Source organism: Lithobates pipiens, unplaced genomic scaffold (assembly GCF_037356315.1).
Source record: "Lithobates pipiens isolate NorthernLeopardFrog02 unplaced genomic scaffold, aLitPip1_a1.2 Scaffold_8, whole genome shotgun sequence".
NCBI lineage: Eukaryota > Metazoa > Chordata > Amphibia > Anura > Ranidae > Lithobates > Lithobates pipiens.
Window position 1 is genome coordinate 6275019 of NW_027507903.1, and position 24002 is coordinate 6299020.

Below are 24002 nucleotides of genomic sequence, written 5' to 3' on the forward strand. Positions count from 1 at the left end.
CTGGATGTCAAACCACTTCCTCAAACTCGATCTATCCAAAACCGAGCTTATAATATTTCCTCCCCCACCTGCCCCTTCCCCCGACTTCACTGTCAAGATCAATGGCACAACCAGGGGCGTAACTATAGGGGGTGCAGCAGTCGCGACCGCAACTGGGCCCTGTGCTGCAGGGGGCCCATGCAGCCCCTTCTACATATGGCTGGCAGCAGCATAGGCAGCTAGGGGTACCAGTGCACCATGCACACGGATGGCTGGAGGTGGAGGGTGACTAGCAGAGCTCCATGCTCGACTATCGCACTGGCTGCTCTTTAGTTGTGCATTCCCCGCATGACCTGTGTCCTCGGCCGGCTCCTCAGAGTACCCCTCTCCTGCTCCATGCATTGCTGCTCAGTCCGAAGTCTGTTCTCCCCAGCCAGTGGTGGAACTACAGGGCTCACAAAGGTCATACCTGTGACCACGCCCTGGAGTTCCACCGCCAGACTCGGAGGGAAGGGCCCTGGCTGGGTTTCAGGGGGGCCCTTCATGGTTTCTTGCATCGGGGCCCTGAAGGTTCTAGTTACGCCACTGGGCACAACTATCAGTCCGTCCCCACATGCCAGGGTGCTAAGGGTTACCCTGGACTCTGAACTTTCCTTTCAGGTCCACATCCAATCCCTGTCCAAATTATGCCCCCTCAACCTCTGGAACATGTCCAGAATAAGCCCTGTTTTAACCAATGACACCACTAAGCTTCTAAATCACTCCCTGGTTATCTCTGGCCTCTACTACTGCATTGGATTACCTTTACATAGACTATCCCCCATTCAGTCCATCATGAATGCTGCTGCCAAACTCATCCACCTTACCAACCGTTCAGTGCCCTCCACCCCTCTCTGCCAATCTCTCCACTGGCTTCTGCTCACCCAACTAATAAAATTAAAAGTACTAACAACTTACAAAGCCTCCAGCTACATCACTAACCTAGTCTCAAAATATCACCCAAGCCGCTCTCTTTGGTCCTCCCAAGACCCCCCTGCTCTCTAGCTTACTTGTCACCTCCTCCCATGCGCGCCTCCTGGATTTCTCCTGAGCCCCTCCCATTCTTTGGAACTCCCTACCCCAAGCTGTTTGATTATCTCCTAATCTTTATCCATCTTTAGACAATCCCTGAAAACCCTTCTCTTTAAAGAAGCCTATCCTGCTTCTAACTCAACCTTTCTCAACCTTTTCAACACAGAGGAACCCTTGAAATAGTTCTCCGGTCTCAGGGAACCCTCTGGTAAAAATGAGAAATCTACAACTCATGATACATTAGTGTGATGGTCAGTGGGAAGAATGGTCCTCACACTTGTGGTCATTGGGAAGAATTACCTCCTTACAGATAGCTAAAAAGATCAATGGTGTGAGTGGGAACTTATCTGAGAGTTAGAAATTGCCCAATGCTGAAGGAACCTCTAGCAACCCTTGGAGGAACCCTAGGGTTCCATGTAACCCTGGCTGAGAATCACTGTTCTAACTAATACACTGTTTTACTTCCTCTGTTACCTTTTGTATCACTTGACCCTCCCTCTAAGCCCTTGTACACCCGGTCAGACATTCCGACAACCAAATCCGTCGGATTTTGTCCGACAGATTTTGTCCGACGGATTTTGTCTGAAACTGTTGCATACACACGGTCGGACAAAGTTGTCGGAAAATCCGATCATTCAGAACGTGATGACGTTATTTCGTTACGATGGGACTACATTCAGGCTAGTAGCCAATAGCTTTGATGTAGGAATTTGATCTGAGCATGCGTGGCACTTTGTCCGATCGGAATTCTCTACACATGATCGGAGTATGTCCGATCGGAGCATTTTGTTGGAAAATTTTACCAGCAAGTTGGAAAACTTGGTCCGTCGGGTACTCCGACGGAAACAGTCCGATGGAGACCACACACAGTCGGAATATCCGACAAAACGGTCCGATCGGACACATTCCGTCGGAATCTCTGACCGTGTGTACAAGGGCTTCGATTTTAAGCTCTGACGAGCAGGGCCCTCCGATTCCTCTTGTTTAGCAATTGTATTGTAACTGTAATGTCTGCCCTCATGTTGTAAAGCGATGCGCAAACTGTTGGCACTATATAAATTCCGGTATAATAATAATAATTGGTATTAGTGTGAGCAATGATGTCCTATTGTTGGTGTCAATGGGAGGAATTTTGCCCACTTGTTGTTGTCAGTGGAAGGATAGTGCCCCAGGGGTATCAGTGGTAAAATAGTTCACCCTCTTTGGTGTCAGTGAAAAGAATAGTGTTCCAACATTTATATCAGTGGGAGGAATAGTGCCCCATTGTTGGTGTCAGTAGAAGGACGAGCCCTTTTTCCTTATGAAAAGTTTTTTTATAAAAAGTTTTTCATATTTATTGTATTTTTTATGATTTTTTTGTTTTTAATTTATGATTCCCAGGTAACTCTGATGGTTATGGGCAGAGGTCTGGCTTTATGTGGTAGTAGGGCAATTTTTATTCTTTTTCCCTCATGCAAAATGGCGGATTAGGTGATGATATTGGTATTCTTGTCCTTTTTCCCTCACTTAATATGGTGGATTGAGAGACAACATGGAGCTCAGACCGAGGCTGTTTGTTTATGATTTGGTATATAGGCGGTGCGTCAGAACGCCGTCCCGCATCCCGTGAACACGTCCGTTCGTGACGAAACGCGCGTAGGGAGATAGGCGTTCTGACGTCTCCGCGTTCTACGCCCAACTAGGAAGTGCGGGCGGCACACGAGTCCCGGCCGGCTCGTTTTATTTATACGATCGTTTTCTTCTATGCACATGTGAGTGTAATATTTTATATTTTATTCCATTAAAGTAAGTGGTTTTACGCTATGCGAGTGCCTTTTGATTTTTTATATGATCCACGATACCCTCGTTCCCTGTCTGGAGGCTTCGTATTGGAGATAAAAGCTGTGTGGTGCCTGTGACGGTTCATCCAGAACTTCTGTGCTGTTGCGCTGTTGATCTCATTGACACTGAGATCTATAACTCTGGTAAGCGGCCCCTTTTCTCACTGGTGGAGGATTGTTTGGATTGTTTTTCACACAGGAATCTGTGGGTGTCTACTCCATAATATCACCTTTGAAGAACCAACACTATTCTTTGGACAATTTTTTCTGTTTTTTTCTCCTTTTTTTTATTCAATGCATATTTTTTGTTAATTTTTTTTCTTTGCTTATTCACTACAATTAATTTATTGGTGTGTAGGTTTATCTTTTCTAATGTATATGATTTATATATAAGGGGTATACAATTTATGCTAATTTCATTATTGGTTCTGATTTAAAAACACTTTTTTCACTTATACGATGAAAAGACATTATTCACTTATATAATTTAATTATTTGCATTTAATTAATTGGTTAATTTAATTAATCTAATTATTTGCATCTATTTTTGTCACCAAAAATTATTTTTCTCATGATTATTGATGTTTTTTTGTGATTCGTTTTTAGAAAAAAAAATGTTTTGTTTTTAGCGCAGCTCACTTTGTTCACCTATTTAATGGTGCCTTACCGTTGGTGTCAGTTGGAGGAATAGTGCCTTAAGAGCAGGATAAATCCAAGTAAAGAACCGTATCCAGCCTTTGGACCACAGTTTGGAGACCGGCGCAAAAGTGCCCAGCTGGCAGAAGATATATGGGGGCTCCTCAAAAATAAACCTCAAAATATAAAGTCAGAAAAGAAATATAATGAGAAAGTAACCACCAAAACTGGAAACTTTGTTCCTTTTAGTGTACATTTCTATTTTGCTTCTTATTTACCAGCACGATTACACAACTCTGGCCGGGTCGTGTTGAATCTGAAAGAAATCCATATAGACCCCAATCGAAAAAATCTGTGAGAAGACCCGTGAGTTCTCCATTCTACCACCCCGAGTACAAAGAACGCATTATGCAGCAAGTTTCATTTATTTAGGAACAAAATTCACTTATACAGTTTTTTTTTTTTTTTGCTTGTTTTTTTTTTTTACCTTTAGAACAAATGGAGTTTCTGTTTTGTACATAAGTTGGCGGATTTCTCCTTTAAAGTGCTCTTATTACATCATCCAAAATACAAAAGATGGTAAAACCAAACAAATATAGAAAATAATCCCAATAACTTAAAAAAATACTGCTTTAATAAGAATCACAGTACATAGATATCCATTGCACGTGGTCACCCTACCACCAATGACCCCCTAGTGTCTCACGTCTTTTCCGGTGCCGGAGGAGCACCCCTCTCGGCTACTACTGATGTTCAGCGGGAACATACGGAATAGGAGTTAAAACAATTAATACATTGAACTTTTTTTTTTTTTTTTTCCTTTTTTTTTTTTTTTGCAAGAGTCATTTATATATATATTTATATATATTTATATTATATATATGTGTCCTTTATACACAACTCCTTATAATACATGGTTGATCTGGGGATCATTCCTGGCTCAGATTCCTCAGTGCACAGACGTCCTGCTGTTTACTGTACAATATTTACAAGTTGGCCCATCGTCTCAGGGAGGGAGGCTGCCCCCCTGGCCTGTTTGCGGGTCACACGCGCGGGTTGTCTTTCACACGGAGGCCAGAAATGGCTTGGTTTGTGCGGAGATGATTCCCTGTCTATCTCAAGGGGCTGGAGGGTACATCAGCTTTCGTGGTGCCCAGATGTAGCTCAGCGGGGCCGGACTGGAGGTCTGAAGGAAGAGTTCTCTGTGCAGGCTCTTGGTGTCGGCATCTTGGAAGAGAACACATGGACAACGTTAGAGTTCAGATAGAGTTCAGGCACTGCTTGACATACATTTCATTCATGATAAGGAACATCTACAGCCTTTCTCAACCTTCTGACCCTAGAGCAGGGGTCTTAAAAACTTTCTAAACAAAGGGTCAGATTGTTGTCCTTCAGACTTTAGTGGGGCCAGACTGTAGCCATTAAATAGTGTCTCAGGCTTGGTGGTCAGTGGAAAAAATAAATAAAGAATGACATAATGCCTGCGGTCAGTTGAAGGAGGAATAGTGTCTGATAAATGTTGTTAGTGGGAGAAATGGTGCCCTATCATCGGTGTTAATGGGAAGAATGGTGCCCCATTATTGGTGTTAATGGGAAGAATGGTGCTCCATCGTTGGTGTCAGTGGGAAGAATGGTGCCCCATTATTGGTGTCAGTGGGAATAATGGTGCCCCATTATTGGTGTTAATGGGAAGAATGGTGCCCCATCGTTGGTGTCAGTGGGAAGAATGGTGCCCCATTATTGGTGTTAATGGGAAGAATGGGGCCCCATTATTGGTGTCAGTGGGAATAATGGTGCCCCATTATTGGTGTTAATGGGAAGAATGGTGCCCCATCATTGGTGTCAATGGGAAGAATGGTGCCCCATCATTGGTGTTAATGGGAAGAATGGTGCCCCATCATTGGTGTCCATGGGAAGAATGGTGCTCCATCGTTAGTGTCAGTGGGAGCATTACAACATTATAATAAAATGGTGGTCGTTGCAACTTTTTATGTTACACAGTATTTGCGCAGCAATTTTTCAAATGCCTTTTTTTTGGAAAAAAAAAACTGTTTCATGAATATAAAAAAAAAAAAAACACTAAAGATAACCCGATTCTTTTTCTATATTATGAAAGATGATGGTAAGCCGAGTAAATAGATACCTAACATGTCAAGCTTTACAATTGCGCACACTCGTGGAATGGCGCCAAATTTCAGTACTTAAAAATCTCCATAGCTTTAAAAATGGAGGAGGGCTAGTGCTAGAATTATTGCTCCCAATCTAACGATCGCGGCATATGTAACCTGTGTGTATCTGGCTCTGATACTATCCAGTGCCTCCCCAGCCACTGACCTCACCGCACGGCCCTGATTTATAGGGAGAAGTAGTGAGAACAAATTCCCCAAAAATATGTATGTGAAAATGCAAGCCTTAGGTTAAAGTATAACTAAAGGCAAAACTTTTTTTTTTTTAAGTTTTGGATAGAGGGGATTAGAATCCATGTCAGGTTTTTATTAGCTGTCTGTGTCCCTGTTGGAGAAATTCACCTTTCCACCTCAAGCCTTTCCTAGCAAAAGAGCATTGCCAATTGTACATATTCAGTAAGAGTACACTAAAAAGTAGACATGTGCATTCGTTTTCGTCCGAATGCATTTTTCGGACAAATTTGGGGTATTTTCGTTATCGTTTGTGAATGTGCATAATCCGAAAAACAAAAGATCCGACATAAAAAAATGCTTTATTTTCGTTTTCGTTGCAACAGTTCAATATAGATAGGAGATTCGACATGACACTGACTATAGCGATCTGTGTCCATCGAACCTGTAGTCAAATGTGCCAAACCTTAGCTCTATTAGTTCAAGATTATTCGACACAAAGAGAAAAGATTTGACATAGAGAGAAAAGATTCGACATAGAGAGAAAAGATATGACATGAAGATTTGACGAAGCAGTCGCCATGAGCGGACATTTATGGTCAAATGCTCCACCCATAGGCTATAGAAGAATTGTAATGATGGTTGACTAGTAATAATATTTAATAAATATAATTATTACCAGTGTCATACAACATTAGAATTCTACTATAGCTTGTAGGCGGAACATTCGACCGGAAATGTACGATTGCGGCCGTCGTACAGTTTAGCTGCTCCGTCGAATCTTCTTAGAACATTCGACAGACTCCATAAGCCTTCAATGACTGATTTGACCTTAATTATTTTGGATTTTCGGACGAATGCATTTTTTAACGAAACAAAATTAATAAAAACGAATTTCGGGAGTAACTAAATACATTTATTTTTCGGATGAAAACGAAATTCCGAAATGAAATATTTCAGCACATGTCTACTAAAAAGCACTTAGGTTCTGTTATAGCTGGTTCACAATTTCCATCTTGAACAGGACTACAGGCATTAAAGTTAACTAAGGCCAACTTTTCGTTTTGTTTTGGATAGAATGTAGACAAATTAAAACCCCTGTCAGGTGTTTATTGCTGTCTGGGTCCCTGTTAAGGAGATTTACCCTCTCTAGTTGGTCCTGTTTACTATTATCACCAAAAGTGATAGTAAAGGAAATTTTGTGTTGTCCTCAGAAGAGTAATAGAGGGGAAATCCTCCAATTGGGAAACTAGTTCTAGTGACAAGCAGGGCTTCTCTCACTTTGAAGGGATTTCCTCTCATATCCAGTTCTGGCTATGAGGCAAGAAGTGAAGGGAAAGCTCCTCAATGGGACACATATGGAAAACATAAAAATGAGAGGGGTATAACCCTCCCTTACTCTATGCAAAACTCATCCCTATTTATTATACGTATGTGTACTGGTTACAGTTTACCTATATATAATGGGTACCTTATTTTTGTATTACCCCCATTCCTACGTCCACCGTTTGCTATATAGCCCTTTGATAGATCCTCATACAGTGGATCCATTACATGTGCTGTTCCTCTAATCCCCAATAACTTACAGTATTTTGGTACCCCCCCCCCCCCCCCATGACTTTTTTTCCATTGTAAATTCTTTAATTAATAAGACTCAGAATGGGTATATTGGCAGAGGATACAATATGAAACACGCTGCTACTTCCATGGAGCTGTTATGGCATTGCAATACTCTGTGCCCATTGAGTAGAGAAAAGGGAAACAAAATTCTGAATCTATTTTAGCATTTATCATCAGGATGGGGAATGGTAAAGTTGGGGGGGTGGCGGGGGGGGGGGGGGGACGATGGTGTGAAAAGGGAAAATAGAAAGTGGTGAGTTGGAAGGGGGGTCATTCTGGGATATCAGAGTGGATTTTGGGGAGGAGACCAGACATTTATTGGAGGGAGACAGGGATAAGAAGAGTGGTATGGAGGGGTGGGTGGTATGACGGCGGTAGGGGAGAAAGGTAAGCAGAGGTAAGAGGAAAGGGAGAGGTGGTGGCAGGGCAGGTAGTGTAAGAGATGGAGCAAGTGGTGAGCACTAGGGTGAGGTGCAATGGATCAGGTGGGCACTAGAGTGAGGTGCAATGGATCAGTGGGCACTAGGGTGAGGTGCAATGGATCAGGTGGGCACTAGGCTGAGGTTCAATGGATCAGATGGGCACTAGGGTGAGGTGCAATGGATCAGGTGGGCACTGAGGTGAGGTGCAATGGATCAGGCGGGCACTAGGGTGAGGTGCAATGGATTGGTTGGGCACTAGAGTGAGGTGCAATGGATTAGGAGGGCACTAGGCTGAGGTTCAATGGATCAGGTGGGCACTAGGGTGAGGTGCAATGGATCAGATGGGCACTGAGGTGATGTGCAATGGATCGGTGGGCACTAGGGTGAGGTGCAATGGATCAGGTGGGCACTAGGCTGAGGTTCAATGGATCAGATGGGCACTAGGGTGAGGTGCATTGGATCAGGTGGGCACTGAGGTGAGGTGCAATGGATCAGGCGGGCACTAGGGTGAGGTGCAATGGATCGGTTGGGCACTAGGGTGAGGTGCAATGGATTAGGTGGGCACTAGGCTGAGGTTCAATGGATCAGGTGGGCACTAGGGTGAGGTGCAATGGATCAGGTGGGGACTAGGGTGAGGTGCAATGGATTAGGAGGGCACTAGGCTGAGGTGCAATGGATTAGGTGGGCACAAGGCAGAGGTGCAATGGTTCAGATGGGCACTGGGGAGAGGTGCAATGGATTGGGTGGGCACTAGGGTGAGGTGCAATGGATCAGGTGGGCACTAGGCTGAGGTGCAATGGATCAGGTGGTCACTAGACCGAGGTGCAATGGATCAGGTGGGCAGTGGGGTGAGGAGCAATGGATCAGGTGGTCACTAGACCGAGGTGCAATGGATCAGGTGGGCAGTGGGGTGAGGAGCAATGAATCAGGTGGCCACTTGGGCGAGGTGCAATGGATCAGGTGGGCACTAGGGGGAGGTGCAATGGATCAGGTGGGCACTAGGGGGAGGTGCAATGGATCAGATGGGCACTAGCGTGAGGTACAATGGATCAGGTGGGTACTAGGGTGAGGTGCAATGAATTAGGAACCTCCATGAAGAAAGGCTTTACCAGCTTCCGAGAACATAGAATCACTCCAATAAAACCACGTATCTTGGTATGTGTCATGTCTGTTTTGGGAGGAGAGAATGAGGTCCTCCATTTGCCTAATATCTTCTACTCTATGTAGCCATAAGAATAATGTGTGTGTGTGTGTGGGGGGGGGGGGGGGTAACTCAATTTTAAGGAGAGGCAGGATTGGAGGGAGGCAGGGGAGAAAGGGTGGTATGGGAGAGAGGGCAGTATGAGAGGGTAGGGAAGAAAGGTAAGCAGAGGGAAGACAAAAGGGAGAGGTGGTGATGGGGTAGGGTGTGGAGGAGACGGAGCGGGTAGTGAATGGAGTGGTGGGGGTGTGGGCTCAATCATGTGGGCACTAGGGTGTGGTGCTATAGATCAAGGGTCTCCATGAAGAAGGGCTTTACCAACTTCGAAGGACACAGAATCAGTCCTATAAAACCATGTATTTTGGTCTGTGCCATGTCTGTTTTGGGAGAAGAGAACAAGGTCCTGCATTTGCCTAATATCTTCTACTTTATGTAGCCACATATGGGTGTTTCTCCATTTCAAGGGAATGCAGGATTTGGCAGCATTCCATTGGTGGTCAAGAATGGATTTCTCTTAGTTTAATGGGGATGAAAAAATGGAGCAATAGGAAGGAGGCTGGGTCATTTGGAATGGGAAAATCAGCAAATTTTTGGGAGATTTCACTGACCTTCTTCCTGCATAATTACTTTAGTGTTTGAATTGAATTGCACGTTCACCTTCCACTGTGTGCTCAACAAACATTGTCCCTCTCTTTTCTGTGTGCCTCGAATTTCCTAATTTCCTTCTCCGTACAATGACTTTCTATAAAACACCAATGCTCCCCATACGTTCTCAGTGTCTATGGAGTCCCACTCGTTCTGTATGCACAGTTTTTATACACTTTAAATTGCTCTGTGACACACTTTTCTCCTGTCTCCTTTGTTAATACCTTTTAATTTCTGCTGGATGGCATAGCGTGCTTTCCTCTCCTGATCCAGTTCATTACACAGGGTGTCTGGGGAAAAAAAAGGAGACGTTAGCTTCTCATGCTCAATGACAGGCTCAACCCTTTCCTCACCAGACGTGCTTCCAATCCCACCAATCTCCTCCAGAACACAGTCATCCTTCTTACCCACTTACTACTTAACTGGGTAACATAACCAAACAATGGCTTCATTCCCCCCCCCCCCCCCCCCCCAAACAATAGTTTATTGAGAAATGATATACAGTACATTACAGAAGAATATACATTATTGAATAAAGGCAACACTACAAAGGATGTCAACCAGTCTACTACAAGAAGCCAACACAATTGCTGAGGTATTACAACAGAATATACATTTGTGTAGCATGACATATACAACCCATGAATTCTTAAACCTAAGAAGATTTAATAAATAAATCCTGGAAGTTCCTGCCAGCCAACTGATATTGCACAAGGTCGGAGGCTAGCAAACTGAGATATCTCTAAAGTATGCATCAAAAAATATGATTTTATTATATTTCCCTGAGCAACCTCTATGCTTTCTGGCCCCCTCGTCCCCTCCTTCCATGCTTATCTCCAGGACTTCTCCAGAACTTCTCCCACCCTTTGGAACTCCCTCTGTTCACCTTTAGGCAAAAACCCATCTCTTCAGAGAAGCCTATGCCACCTCCATCTAACAAACTGAACTTTTCCTTTCTCCATCAACTCATCCCCCTTACAGTTATTACTTTTGTATCACTTGTCCTGCCCTTTTAGATTGTAAGCTCTCACGAACAGGGCCCTTTGAACCCTATTGTATTGAATTGTGTTGTAACTGTACTGATTTTATTTTGTAGAGCACTGTACAAACTGTTGGCACTATATACTGTGAATGGCAAATAATATTAATAATGTTCACATATTGGTTTCTTAAAGTCCAAGGAGTCATCTAGGAGCTTTACTCAATAGGAAACACGAGGCTGATTGGGCGATATGGGCTAATATTTTATACAAAGATTATCAAATATTAGTCAATTTACAACCAGATTATTACATTGAAGGCTCAGCTAGTCATTGACTCCTCTTGATATAATTCAGTCTACATACAATAAAAGGCGCCAATTCTAAATCCAACCATGAAGGCATGGAGGATGCTCCTATGGACAACCATTTGTAAATGGCTCGTCTTGATACAATCCAGACTACATAGAATGAAATGTGCCAATTCTAAATCCATTAATGAAGGTACGGAGGCTGCCGCTATGGACAACCAGCTGTTATTGACTTGTCTTGATATAATTCAGACTACATACAATAAAAAGCACCAATTCTAAATCCAGCCATGAAGGCATGGAGGATGCTGCCATGAATGACCAGTTGATATTGACTCGCCTTGATATCATTTAGACTATCTATAATAAAAAGCACCAATTATAAAGCCATACATAAAGGTGCAGAGGATGCAGCCATTGACAACCAGTTGTAATTGACTAGCCTTGATATAATTCAGGCTATATTAAAATTCAACAATTCTATGTACAACCAGGAAGGCATGGAGGACACCGCTATGGTCAACCATCTGTTATTGACCCATCTAGATACAATTCAGACTACTTACAATAAAAGGCGCCAACTCTAAATCCAGCCATGAAGGCACAGAGGACGCTTCTATGGACAACCATTTGCTATTGACTTGTCTTGATACAATCCAGTCCACATACAACTAAAGCACCAATTATAAATCCAACCATGAAGGCACGGAGAGTGCCACAATAGACACTTGTCTTAATATAATTCAGACTACATATAATAAAAGGTGCCAATTCTAAATCTAGTGATGAAGGTGCAGAAGACGCTGCCATTGGCAACCTGTTGTCATTGACTAGCCTCAATATAATTCAGACTACATATAATAAAAGTTGCCAATTCTATGTACAAACAGGAAAGCACAAAGAATGTCCCTATGGACAACCAATTGTGATTAACTCATCTTGATATAATTCAGCCTACATACAATAAAAGGCACCAATTCTAAATCCAACTATGAAGGCAAAGACAATGCCGCAATGGACAACAATTTGTATTTTAATTGGCTTGATATAAATTAGAATACATTCAAGGTGCCAGATCTAAATCCAGCCATGAATGTGCAGAGGATGCAGCCATTGACAACCAGTTGTCATTGACTAGCCTTGATATCATTCAGACTGTAATAATAAGTCAACCATTCTATGTACAACCAGGAAGGCATGGAGGACACTGCTATGGACAACCAATTGTTATTGACCCGTCTTGATACAATTCAGACTACATAAAGTAAAAGTCGCCAATTCTTAGTACAACCAGGAAAGCACGAAGGACGAGGCTATGGACAACCATTTGTGATTAACTCATCTTGATATAATTCAGCCTACATACAATAAAAGGCACCAATTCTAAATCCAGCCATGAAGGAGCAGAGGACGCCACTAAGGACAACCATTTGTGATTAACTCATCTTGATATAACTCAGCCTACATACAATAAAAGGCACCAATTCTAAATCCAGCCATGAAGGAGCAGAGGACACCACTAAGGACAGCCATTTGTGATTAACTCATCTTAAAATCATTTAGACCAAATAGAATAGAAGGTGCCAATTCTAAGTACAAACAGGGAAGCACGAAGGATGTCCCTATGGACAACCATTTGTGATTAACTCATCTTGATATAATTCAGCCTTCATACAATAAAAAGTGCCAATTCTAAATCCAACCATGAAGGCGTGGAGGATGCCGCAATGCACAACAATTTGTTTTTGACCTGTCTTGATATAAATTAGACTACATACAAGAAAGGTGCCAGATCTAAATCCAGCCATGAAGGTGCAGAGGATGCCGCCATTGACAACCAGTTGTCATTAACTAGCCTTGATATCATTCAGGCTATAATAGAAGCCGACCATTCTAAGAACAACCAGGAAGGCATGGAGGACACTGCTATGGACAACCAATTGTTATTGACTCGTCTTGATACAATTCAGACTACATACAATAAAAGTCGCCAATTCTAAGTTCAACCAGAAAAGCACAAAGGAGGCCGCTATGGAAAACCATTTGTGATGAACTCATCTTGATATAATTCAGCCTATATACAATAAAAGGCGCCAAATCTAAATCCAACCATGAAGGTGCAGAGGATACCAGTTGTCATTGACTAGCCTTGATATCATTCAGGCTATAATAGAAGCCGACCATTCTAAGCCCACGTACACACGGTCAGAGATTTTGCCAACCAAATCCGTCGGATTTTGCCCGTCGGATTTAGTCCAACAGATTGTGTCCGAAACTGTTGCATACACACGGTCGGGCCAAGTTGGCGAAAAATCCGATCTTTCAGAACGTGATGACGTAATTTCGTTACGATGTGACTACATTCAGGCTAGTAGGTCCGTCCGGCCCAGTTGGTCGGGAAATATTTCCAACATGTTGGAAAATTGGGTCGGACGGAGATTCGGACGGAATCAGTCCGATGCATACCACACACAGTCGGATTATCTGACGACACGGTCCGATAAGACTCATTCCGACAGATTCTCCGACCGTGTGTACAAGGGCTAAGAACAACCAGGAAGGCATGGAGGACACTGCTATGGACAACCAATTGTTATGGACCCGTCTTGATACAATTCAGACTACATACAATAAAAGTCGCCAATTCTAAGTTCAACCAGAAAAGCACAAAGGATGCCGCTATGGACAACCACTTGTGATGAACTCGTTTTGATATAATTCAGCCTATATACAATAAAAGGCACCGATTCTAAATCCAGCTATGAAGGAACAGAGGACGCCACTAAGGACAACCATTTCTGATGAACTCATCTTAATATCATTTAGACTAAATAGAATAGAAGGCGCCAATTCTAAGTACAACCAGGAAGGCACGGAGGAAGCCACCACGGAAAAGACTGAGTTAAATGCAGACTGCTCAGCGAGACAATGCAGCGCAGTTTGTTAGAAGTGAGTTACAGTAAGGACACTGCCTGTGATTTTGTGCTGGGAGGCAGATGGATACGAGCAGAATTAAACACAATCGCAGGCATTAACACGCAGGTAATTTTACGCCTCGATTTTTAATTTAGAAACCCATGCAAATTAGTGTGCAGAGGAGTTCAATCACTGTTTGGTAATGGTGCCTGCAAGGCCCAAGTGAGGCTTGTTTGCTATGTTTAGGCTAATCAGAGGATATTAAATAAGAAAAAATAATTGTTAAATTACCTTACATTTAAACCTAAGACGAAGGAGCTGATTGTAAACAGCCTCCGATGACGGTGGAACGGCTTACCTCTCACAATCTGCAGCTGCTGGACCATCTCCTCTCTGTAGGCCAACTCCCTCTTCATCTGGTCTTGGAAATTGTCTGGGAAGAGAGGCAGGAAATCAGATCAACAGGCACAAATATCTTTACGGGTAATAGACATTAGTGAAATGGGTGCAAGCTGACATTCGCCTGTACAGCCATGACCTGACTACCCCCCCAAGCAGCCAAGAGAAGCTCCTTCAGGGCCAAGCCACATACAGTGACATTGTGAAGACAATAATCATGGCTCTCGTGTTAATCTCACCTATGGTATTAGCATGGGACGTCAATGTGTGATTGGGAACAGGCCACTGGAGGCCTAATGCAAGGCTTTGACTTCACAGTTTCTGCATTTTAACTCCAAATTAATTACTTTCCTTCGCCTAAAGAACTATTGTTATAACAAGAGCAACATGGTACTGGCTGTGCTGCCTGTGGGAGCCAGGGGGATGAATGTACAACGGATGTCTGATCATGTATTCCCTTGTATTTCTAATGTGTTCTTGGCGGGTGACATCTTTGTGTTACAAAACTCAAGCGTGTTCTAAAGATACTGCAGCGGGAGAAGTCAACCAGCGGCAAAAGCAAAGATGCCAAACTGTGACCCCTCCAACCCCAATGTGGGAGCCCTCGATTGTCTTATGCAGTTGAGATCCATGATACTGGCACCACAGCGCCGCTTCTGTCTGACCATTGCGAGGTGCAACAACAACAAAAATTGTTGGGTGGCCAGCTGACACCCCTAGAAGGCCGGTGCCTGGTGCAAACCACACCCTTGTACCCCTCTAAGTATGCCACTGGTGCAGACAATGGACCTCACCTCCGCACACATCACTTCTTCTCTGCTCGGCTCTTACTGTCAGATAAGGAAGCCCACCCCCCAGGCAACAGGGCATGTTGATATAGGAAGGATGGGGTGAAAGCAGGCTCTCAGTTCTGTTAATTGTACTTGGCCAGCTTCTGCTTTACCGTAACCCCCCCCCCAACACAAAGACTCTGCACCCAGGACAGCTGCCCTCCCTGCCCTCCTCTCCTCAACACAAAGACTCTGCCCCTACTGTCCCCTTCCCCCAATCCAAAAACTCTGTGCCTAGGACAGCTGCCCCTACTGAATCCCTCCAACACAAAAACTCTATCCATCCAGGACAGCGACCCCTACTGCCCCCCTCCCCCCACATAAAGACTCTGTGGCCAAGACAGCTGCCCCTTCTGTCCCCTTCCCTCCCAATACAAAAACTCTGTGCCCAGGACAGCTGCTCTAAGTGCCCCCCCCCCTCAAGACAAAGACTCTGTGCCAAGGATAGCTTCCCCCTACTGTCCCTCCCCCAACACAAAGACACTGCATCAAGGACAGCGGCCCCTACTGAACCCTCTCAACACAAAGACTCTGCATCTACTGTCCCCTTCCCCCCAATCCAAAAACTCTGTGCCTAGGACAGCTGCCCCTACTGAACCCCCCAACACAAAGACTCTACACCCAGGACAGCTACCCCTACTGCCCCCCAACATAAAGATTCTGTGGCCAAGGATAGCTTCCCCTACTGCCCCCTCCCCCAACACAAAGACACTGCATCCAGGACAGCGGCCCCTACTGAACCCCCCGCAACACAAAGACTCTGCACCCAGGACAGCTACCCCTACTGCCCTCTCCTCCCAGCATAAAGACTTTGAGCCCAGGACAGCTGCCCCTACTACCCCCTCCCAACACATAGACTCTGTGACCAGGAAAGCTGCCCCTACTACCCCCACCCAACACATAAACTCAGTGACCAGGGCAGCTGCTCCAACTACCCCCCCCCCCGACCCAACACAAAGAATATGTAAGAAAGGACAGCTGCCCCTCCTGCCCCCTCTCCATTAGTCCTGGCCCTAGCAATAGTTATATGGGTGTACTGCATATGTATGAGAATGGGATGCCTGCAGTGTATTATATTAAACCTGGACTGAATGGTGCAACCCAACTTAAAGGAGTTTTCCACTTTTAGCAAGAAGGTAGAACAAATGCTCTCTACTTTTTCTGGCAACTCTACGGAACACAATGGGATTCTAAAGCCGCGTACACACGGGCGGACTGTATGGCCAACTTAGTCCGTCAGACAATCCGACGGACAGTCCGTCCTACTTTTGAATGAACGGACTTGAACCCACACGGATGCAAAACAGTCCGTCGAAAGTTTGCGCGATGACGTGTACAGCACGTACGACGGGACTAGAAATAGGAAGTCCAATACACAGCAATGCAACCTTTCGCCGTGTAAATCCTTTCTGAGCATGCGCCATACTTAGTCCGTCCAACTAGCCTACTCACGAGCGGATTGTCCGCTGAAACCAAAGTCTGACGGACAATATTACGGAATTTCCGAAATACTTAGTCCGCCAGACTGCACGCTGAAAAAGTCCGCTGAAGCCCACACACGAGCGGACTGTCCGCTGAAATGTGTTTCGGCGGACTAAGTTGGCCATACAGTCCGCCCGTGTGTACGCGGCTCAAGGCTAGTGGTCTGTCCAACTGTGAATACCTTAACAGACCCAAGGAGCTGGGGGAACAAACCGCCATTGAAAAATGCCCAACAAGTGAAAAGACTAGACATGTAAGTTGCAATAGCTTACTCTATACCGTAGGTGCCACTACTAGGTATTAAACTATATCTGGGTATACTGTTTGCTCCCTCCTTGTACCTGTACCATGATACCCCACTACCCCACCCTGGCGTTGGTATAATCCTTTGCAACTCCAATTGTCTACTATTGCTAAACTTTCAATAAAGACAATTGAACAAGAAAATATTAGACATTTCCTAGTATTTAGTATTAGATATTATTAACTTTTTAGATTTGGATAAAATAATGAGGGATTTGAATTTTCAATGCTGTCGGTGTCCATGTTATGGAAATTTACACTATCTAGCTGTCCTGATCACCAACGTCTTAGGCAATGAAAATTTGGATAAACCCAAAACGTTAAGCTGCCACAAGAGCAAGAAAAAAAAAATTTCCAATAGGGACACTTATTCTCATGACCTTTTTTAAAGCTTAGTTTACACCGGCAGCTGGGAAAGTGTTAAAAAACGGGAGTTGAGCCACGGTATTACTGCCCCCCCCCCCCCCCCCCCCGATCACCCAGTCACAAGTTAACATGGCCATCACCCATATTAGTACACACTGACATAGTTGCAGGTAGGGTTTGGCAGGCAATACCGCCGCCAAAACGCAATGCATTCAAGTGAAGAGGGCCCAAATTTGGACCAAACCTGATCTCATCCTTACCAGTAGACCACTTAAAAACGGTGACAAGCTAAAATATTAAAAAAACTAAACTAAACAACAATCTTTTTTTTTGTTGGCCGAACATACACAAGCAGGGTTTATCATACAATTCATCCATAAGAAATTTCTGCATTCCATAATTGAATAATCTATGTGGGATCAGTCCAGATCCGCATACAAATATTCGGCCAATGGCTGACTGTCTCAGTCAGAGTATTAGGTAACCAAAGCGGTCTACCAGAGGATCCAGGAATGCTGGAGACAAGGATACGGTCATCCGTGTCACCAGCAGGGCTATATATACATTATAACTATTAGATGTGTATACTTATCAACAAGGACGTTGCTAGGTCTACAAAAGAGGCTAGAGCCCATAGCAGCGTAACAAAGAAAGTCATACACTTGGGTGGGCGTACACATGTATATAATATATGTGTATGTGTGTGTGTGTGTATACATCCCCAGAGAGTCCCCCCCCCCCCTTACATCAGGGTCCACAGAGAGCCTCCTCCTTAAATCAGGGTCCCCAGAGAGCCTACCCCTTCAATCAGGGTCCCCACACAGCCTCCACCCTGCATCAGGGTCCCCAGAGAGCCCCCATTTACATCAGGGTCCCAGAGAGCCTCCCCCTTCAATCAGGGTCCCCAGAGAGCCTCCACCCTGCATCAGGGTCCCCAGAGAGCCCCCACTTACATCAGGGTCCTAGAGAGCCTCCCCCTTAAATCAGGGTCCCCAGAGAGCCTCCACTTTGCATCAGGGTCCCCAGAGAGCCTCCCACCCTGCATCAGGGTCCCCAGAGAGCCCCCCACTTACATCGGGGTCCCCAGAGAGCCTCCCCCTTAAATCAGGGTCCCCAGAGAGCCTCCACCCTGCACCAGGGTCCCCAGAGAGCCCCCACTTACATATGGGTCCCCAGAGAGCCTCCCCTCCCCTTGGGGCCCCCTGCAAAGACTCAGGGCTATGGACCCCAGATTTGGGGCTGTAGCCCCAAAAAGCCACCCCCCTAGCGACGCCACTGCTTATCAATAATATTATGGTGCCATGGATCTTATTGAAATAAATAAGAAATATAACGGAAGTCCTGATGTAATGTACAAACAACCATTAACAACCTTAAAGCACCTGTGTCCTATCGCTTGTGTGAAGACGATTCAATGCTGGAAGATATGATGTCATGAGGAGTGCCTATCATTTATCCAGTTTTCCCACCAGGGCCGCCCGAGCGTTAGCGGTATTGTGCCGCTCATTTCAGCGGGGCTTTACAGCTGTTTAAGCGGCACTTTTTGGCCACCAGTGGGGCGCTTTTAACCCCCCGCTAGTGGCCCGAAGAAGAGGTTAATTAATAGCGCCCGTGTTGCGGCTCTTCCGAAGCACTTTTCAGGCGCTTTGGAAGCGCTGGCTATCCATTTCAATGGGCAGGGTGTTTTTGGGAGCGGGTCCAACAAGCGCACCGCCCCAGTGTGAAATATCACACTGAAATGAATGGGAGGCAGTTTTCAGGTGCTTTACAGGCACTAAAATGCCTGAAAAGGGGTAAAGGCTACAAACCTAAACCACAGCCCTCCGCATAAGTGACGTCTGATAACACAGAACGTTTGGGCTTGCATTAAAGTGGTTGTAAACCTCTGAAATGAAAAATGAACAAAGCATATCCTTCTATAATGTGTACTTGCCTCAACCCAAAGCACCGAGTGTGATTTCTGTCTGCTCACTCATTGCCTTGCTATCTGCACGAGTCACTTTTGACCGTTTATGGGACACCATGCAATCCCGGGAGACAACATGGCTCCCCTTGCAGCACACAGCAAGTGATTTAGGGGCACTTTCACACTGATGCTGATGGCGGTAGGGGGGCAGTAGTGGTAAAGCGCTGCTAGTTTTAGCTGTATATTACCGCTGTTTAAGCGCCGCTTTGCCGCTGCTAGCGGTATGCTTTTAAACCCCCCCCCCCCCCCCCCGAAGGCTTAAAAAGGGGTTAAAAGCTCCCGCAAAGTGACGTTGCCGAAACGCTTAGGCAGTGCTGCCCATTGATTTCAATGGGCAGCACTGATTTCAATGGGCAGGGGCAGTTGATTTCAATGGGCAGGGGCAGTTTAGGTGTGGTGTATACACCTGCTCCTGCACTGCCCTAAAGATGCTGCTTGCAGGACTTTTCACATGGGATTACAGGAGAAGCTCTTTACAGGCACTTTGCAGGCACTATTTTTAGTGCTAAATCGCCTGTAAAAAGCCTCAGTGTGAAAGTGGCCTAACAGCCTCAGCTGTGCCTCTTTCTGTGCTTGTGTGGGTGTAATGGGAGGTGTGCCTATTCCCTCCACTCAGGTCTCAGATTACACTTAGCTCCCTAATCTATGCTATGCAGTGTATGACACCAGATCCCTGCCCCCTGCCTTCTGGAACTCAGAAAGGTTGTACCAATTCCGTACTTTGAATTGGATATTGGGAAGAGAGGGCTGCAGATAAACAGATACAACTCACTGTATGTAGGAGGATTTGTTTTATGTCAGTTTATCACCGAGGGCAGCCGCTTCACTGGGTATATGTAAGTGTCTACAACCACTTTAAGGCACCTGTGTCATACGTGTGAGAGTACCTACCAGTGTTGGTAGGTATAATGTTATGAGAAGTGCCTGTCATTAAAAGACTACAAACCTAAACCACAGCCCTTCGAATCAGTGATGACAACTGAGACCAAATTTAGCTCCCCGGCAAAATAGTGTCCGATATCACAGAACCATTGGGTTTGCGTCAACAACAACGAGACAGTCACCTGAGTATTTACGGCAATGTAACTCCAATCCCCCTTACCCCTGGCAAGGCGTACCCACCAATCCACTCACTGCCTGCTACAGAGGCCCGCCCCTCTGTAAACTCAGCTTACTAGATTGGATGATATCATTGCCCCACCCATGTGACAGTGTTGGGGTCTGACGACTGGCTGCTCAAAGCAGAGCACTGTCTGGTGGGGGAGGGGCCAGGACAAAAGGCAGGCAGGAGGGGTGGCTGGGGATTTTGGGGGGTTGTGCTAGAATGGGTGATTTGGAGGGGGGGGATTTGTAATAGGAAAGTGGATTTCCGTTAGGAAGAAGGATTTGGAAGGTGGGGGGGGGATTTGTTCTCTTAGGGGTGTTTGAAGTGATTTGTGCTAGGAGGGGAAATTTGGGGTGGAGGATTAGTACTAGAAGAGGAGATTGGGGGTAGGGCTTTGTGTTGGGAGAGGGGAGAGGATTTATGCTCAGAGGGGAAATTTGAGGGGTAGAGGAATTGTGCTAGGAGGGGGGAGTTGGGAAGGGAGAGGATTTGAGATGGGGGGGGATATGTACTGGAAGAGGGGGAATTATTTTGGGGGGGATTTTGGCTTGCAAAGAAAATGTATGCTTAGGGGATGCAGTGCCCTGAATAAGTATTCACACCCCTTGAAATTTCCCACATGTTGTCATGTTACAACAAAAAACATAAATGTATTTTATTGGGATTTTATGTGACAGGCCAACACAAAGTTGCACATAATTGTGAGGTGGAAGGAAAATATATAAATGTTAAATGATAAATGTCTTTCCAAATTATTTATAAATAAATCTGTGAAAAGTGTGGGGGAGGGTACATTTGTATGGCGCCCCCCGGAGTCAATACTTTGTAGAACCACCTTTCTTTGCAATTACAGCTGCAAGTATTTTTGGGGATGTCTCTACCAGCTTTGCACATCTAGAGAGGGACATTTCTGCTCATTCTTCATTACAAAATAGCTCAAGCTCTGTCAGATTGGATGGAGAGCGTCTGTGAACAGCGATTCTCAAGTCTTGTCACAGATTCTCAATGGGATTTAGGTCTGGACTGTGACTGGGTCATTCTAACACATGAATGTGCTTTGATCTAAACCATTCCATTGTAGCTCTGGCTGGATGTTTCGGGTTGTTGTCCTGATGAAAGGTGAACCTCCGCCCCGGTCTCAAGTCTTTTGCAGACTCTAACAGGTTTTCTTCTAAGATTGTCCTGTATTTGTCTCCATCCATCTTCCCATCAACTCTGACCAGCTTCCCTGTCCCTGCTGAAGAAAATCATCCCCACAACATGATGCTGCCACCACCATGTTTCACGGTGGGGATGGTGTGTTCAGGGTGATGTGCAGTGTTAGTTTTCCCCCACAGATCACCTTCTTCCACATGTTTGTTGTGTCCTCCACATGGCTTCTCACAAACTGCAAACAGGACTTCTTATGACTTTCTTTCTCCGATGTCTTTCTTCTTGTCACTCTTCCATAAAGGGCAGATTTGTGGAGAGACGACTAATAGTTGTCCTGTGGACAGATTCTCCCCCCTGAGCTGTGGATCTCTGCAGCTCCTCCAGAGTTACCATGGACCTCTTGGCTGCTTCTCTGATGAATGCTCTCCTTGCCCGGCCCGGTCAGTTTAGGTGGGCGGCCATGTCTTGGTAGGTTTGCAGTTGTGCCATACTCTTTAAATTTTTAGATGATGGAATGAACAGAGCTCCGTGAGATGATCAAAGCTTGGGAGATTTTTTTTATAACCCAACCCTGCTTTATACTTCTCCACAACTTTATCCCTGACCTGTCTGGTGGGTTCCTTGGCCTTCATGATGCTGTTTGTTCACTAAGGTTCTCTAACACACCTCTGAGGGCTTCACAGAACAGCTTTATTTATACTGAGATTAGGTTACACACAGGAGGACGTTTTTGGTTGTAACATGACAAAATGTTGAAAATTTCAAGGGATATGAAAAGTGTTCAAATTCTTTTTGGGAGGAGGGAGAGGATTTTTGCTGACACATAATGACCATACATTTGGGGGGGGGGGGGGGGGCACTGTTTGGCACCTTTGCCCTAGGCACTATATGACCTTGTCCTGGCACCGGGGGGGGGTCACATGCACCCCCATACCTAAAAACCCCGCTCCCTGGAAGAAAGGAGTGGGGAAGCAGCATTGAGCGCAGGTAGGTATATAAATATATATATATATATATATTATTGTGCATGGCAATAGTGGCTCTTCTACAAAATGGCATTGTGACTATTTGACATGTAATAAAATATTGTATATAAAACTTTATTGACTCAAGGCAAGCTCTTGGAGAAAGGGATATTCCATAATACCTAATTCAAAGCTGACCTCCAGGTATGATGTGCATTGTATAGGTATACTGGTCCAGCTTGGCACAACGTAAGGATGGATATCTCACACCTGAGGGGCCCCTGCTGGAAGCCGACAATCACTGTAGTAGTCGGCGCTACTACAGTCATAGCTGTGCTCTTCTGGGTCCTGTGCTGAGCAGCTGGCCCACTGCACACAAATCACAGAAGCCACTCTCTGATTGGATGAAGTGGAGGTCATGACATGCGAAGGGCGACTACTTGGCACAGGACCCCCCTGACTGCCGTAGCATAAACTACTACAGTGGTTGCAGTCTTTCCACTGGCTCCTCAGGTATGAGATATACATACTTCATTGTGCCAAGATTGACCAATACAACTATGCAATACAAAAAGAAAAAAAAAATCTGCCATGCAAATGTCTCAAGTATTCGCACAGCTGTCACCAATATTCACCCTAATGTGTGATCGCTAGCTCCATCTAGTGGCCATAATATAGTCATTTCATGAAGTACCTTGATCAGGAAAGTGCTACATTATGGCCACTAGATGGAGCTGACAATGACTATAATCAATGTATAATGATAATTATCGGGTAGGCTCCCTGGCAGGTGGCTAACTAGAGATCCACAAACACACACACACACACACATACAAACACACACACACATACATACAAACACACACGTGCGCACACACACATACAAACACGCGCGCGCACACACACCCGCGCACACACATACAAACACGCGCACACACACACACACACATACAAACACACACACAAACACGCACACACACACACACACACACACATACAAACACGCACACACACGCACATACAAACACACACATACATACAAACACACACACGCGCACACACACATACAAACACGCGCACACACACACACACACACATACAAACACACACACATACAAACACACACACATACAAACACGCGCGCACACACACACACACACACACAAACACGCACACACATACAATGAATGACACATGCACATGACAGTGTAGAATGGGGAAGCAAGAAAAACAAAGAAATGCAAAGGTTATGAGTGTGCATAGGTGTGATGAATGCGGCTATTAAAGTGCAACCCCAGCTGTATTTTTTTTTTCTCAGTTTTGGATAGAGTGGGGCTTTTATTGTTTCCTGTGTCGCTGTTGGGGAGATTCCTTCGTCACTTCCTGTAGCCAGTGGCGCGACAGGAAGTAAGGCCATTGTCCCCAGTGAGAGACTTACCCTCACTTCCTGCTGCTGTGACAATGCAGTGGGAGCAC

General features: G+C 45.1%; 1 protein-coding gene and 1 long non-coding RNA gene across 3 annotated transcripts in view; one reads left to right on the plus strand and one right to left on the minus strand.

Annotated features, from left to right (window-relative positions):
- Positions 1–24002, plus strand: part of LOC143963681 (uncharacterized) — a 162359-nt gene that overhangs the window by 90717 nt on the left and 47640 nt on the right. The gene's annotated exons all lie outside the window — the stretch shown is intronic.
- SKOR1 (SKI family transcriptional corepressor 1) overlaps positions 4118–24002 on the minus strand; it is a 78696-nt gene continuing 58811 nt past the window's right edge. For both annotated transcript variants that reach the window (XM_077473395.1, XM_077473394.1), the window contains 3 exons: positions 14317–14391; positions 9976–10041; positions 4118–4733 (listed from right to left, as the gene is read on the minus strand). In XM_077473395.1, the coding sequence (XP_077329521.1) occupies positions 4624–4733; positions 9976–10041; positions 14317–14391 (251 nt within the window). In that variant the 3' untranslated portion in view covers positions 4118–4623. The remainder of the gene's footprint in view (positions 4734–9975; positions 10042–14316; positions 14392–24002) is intronic.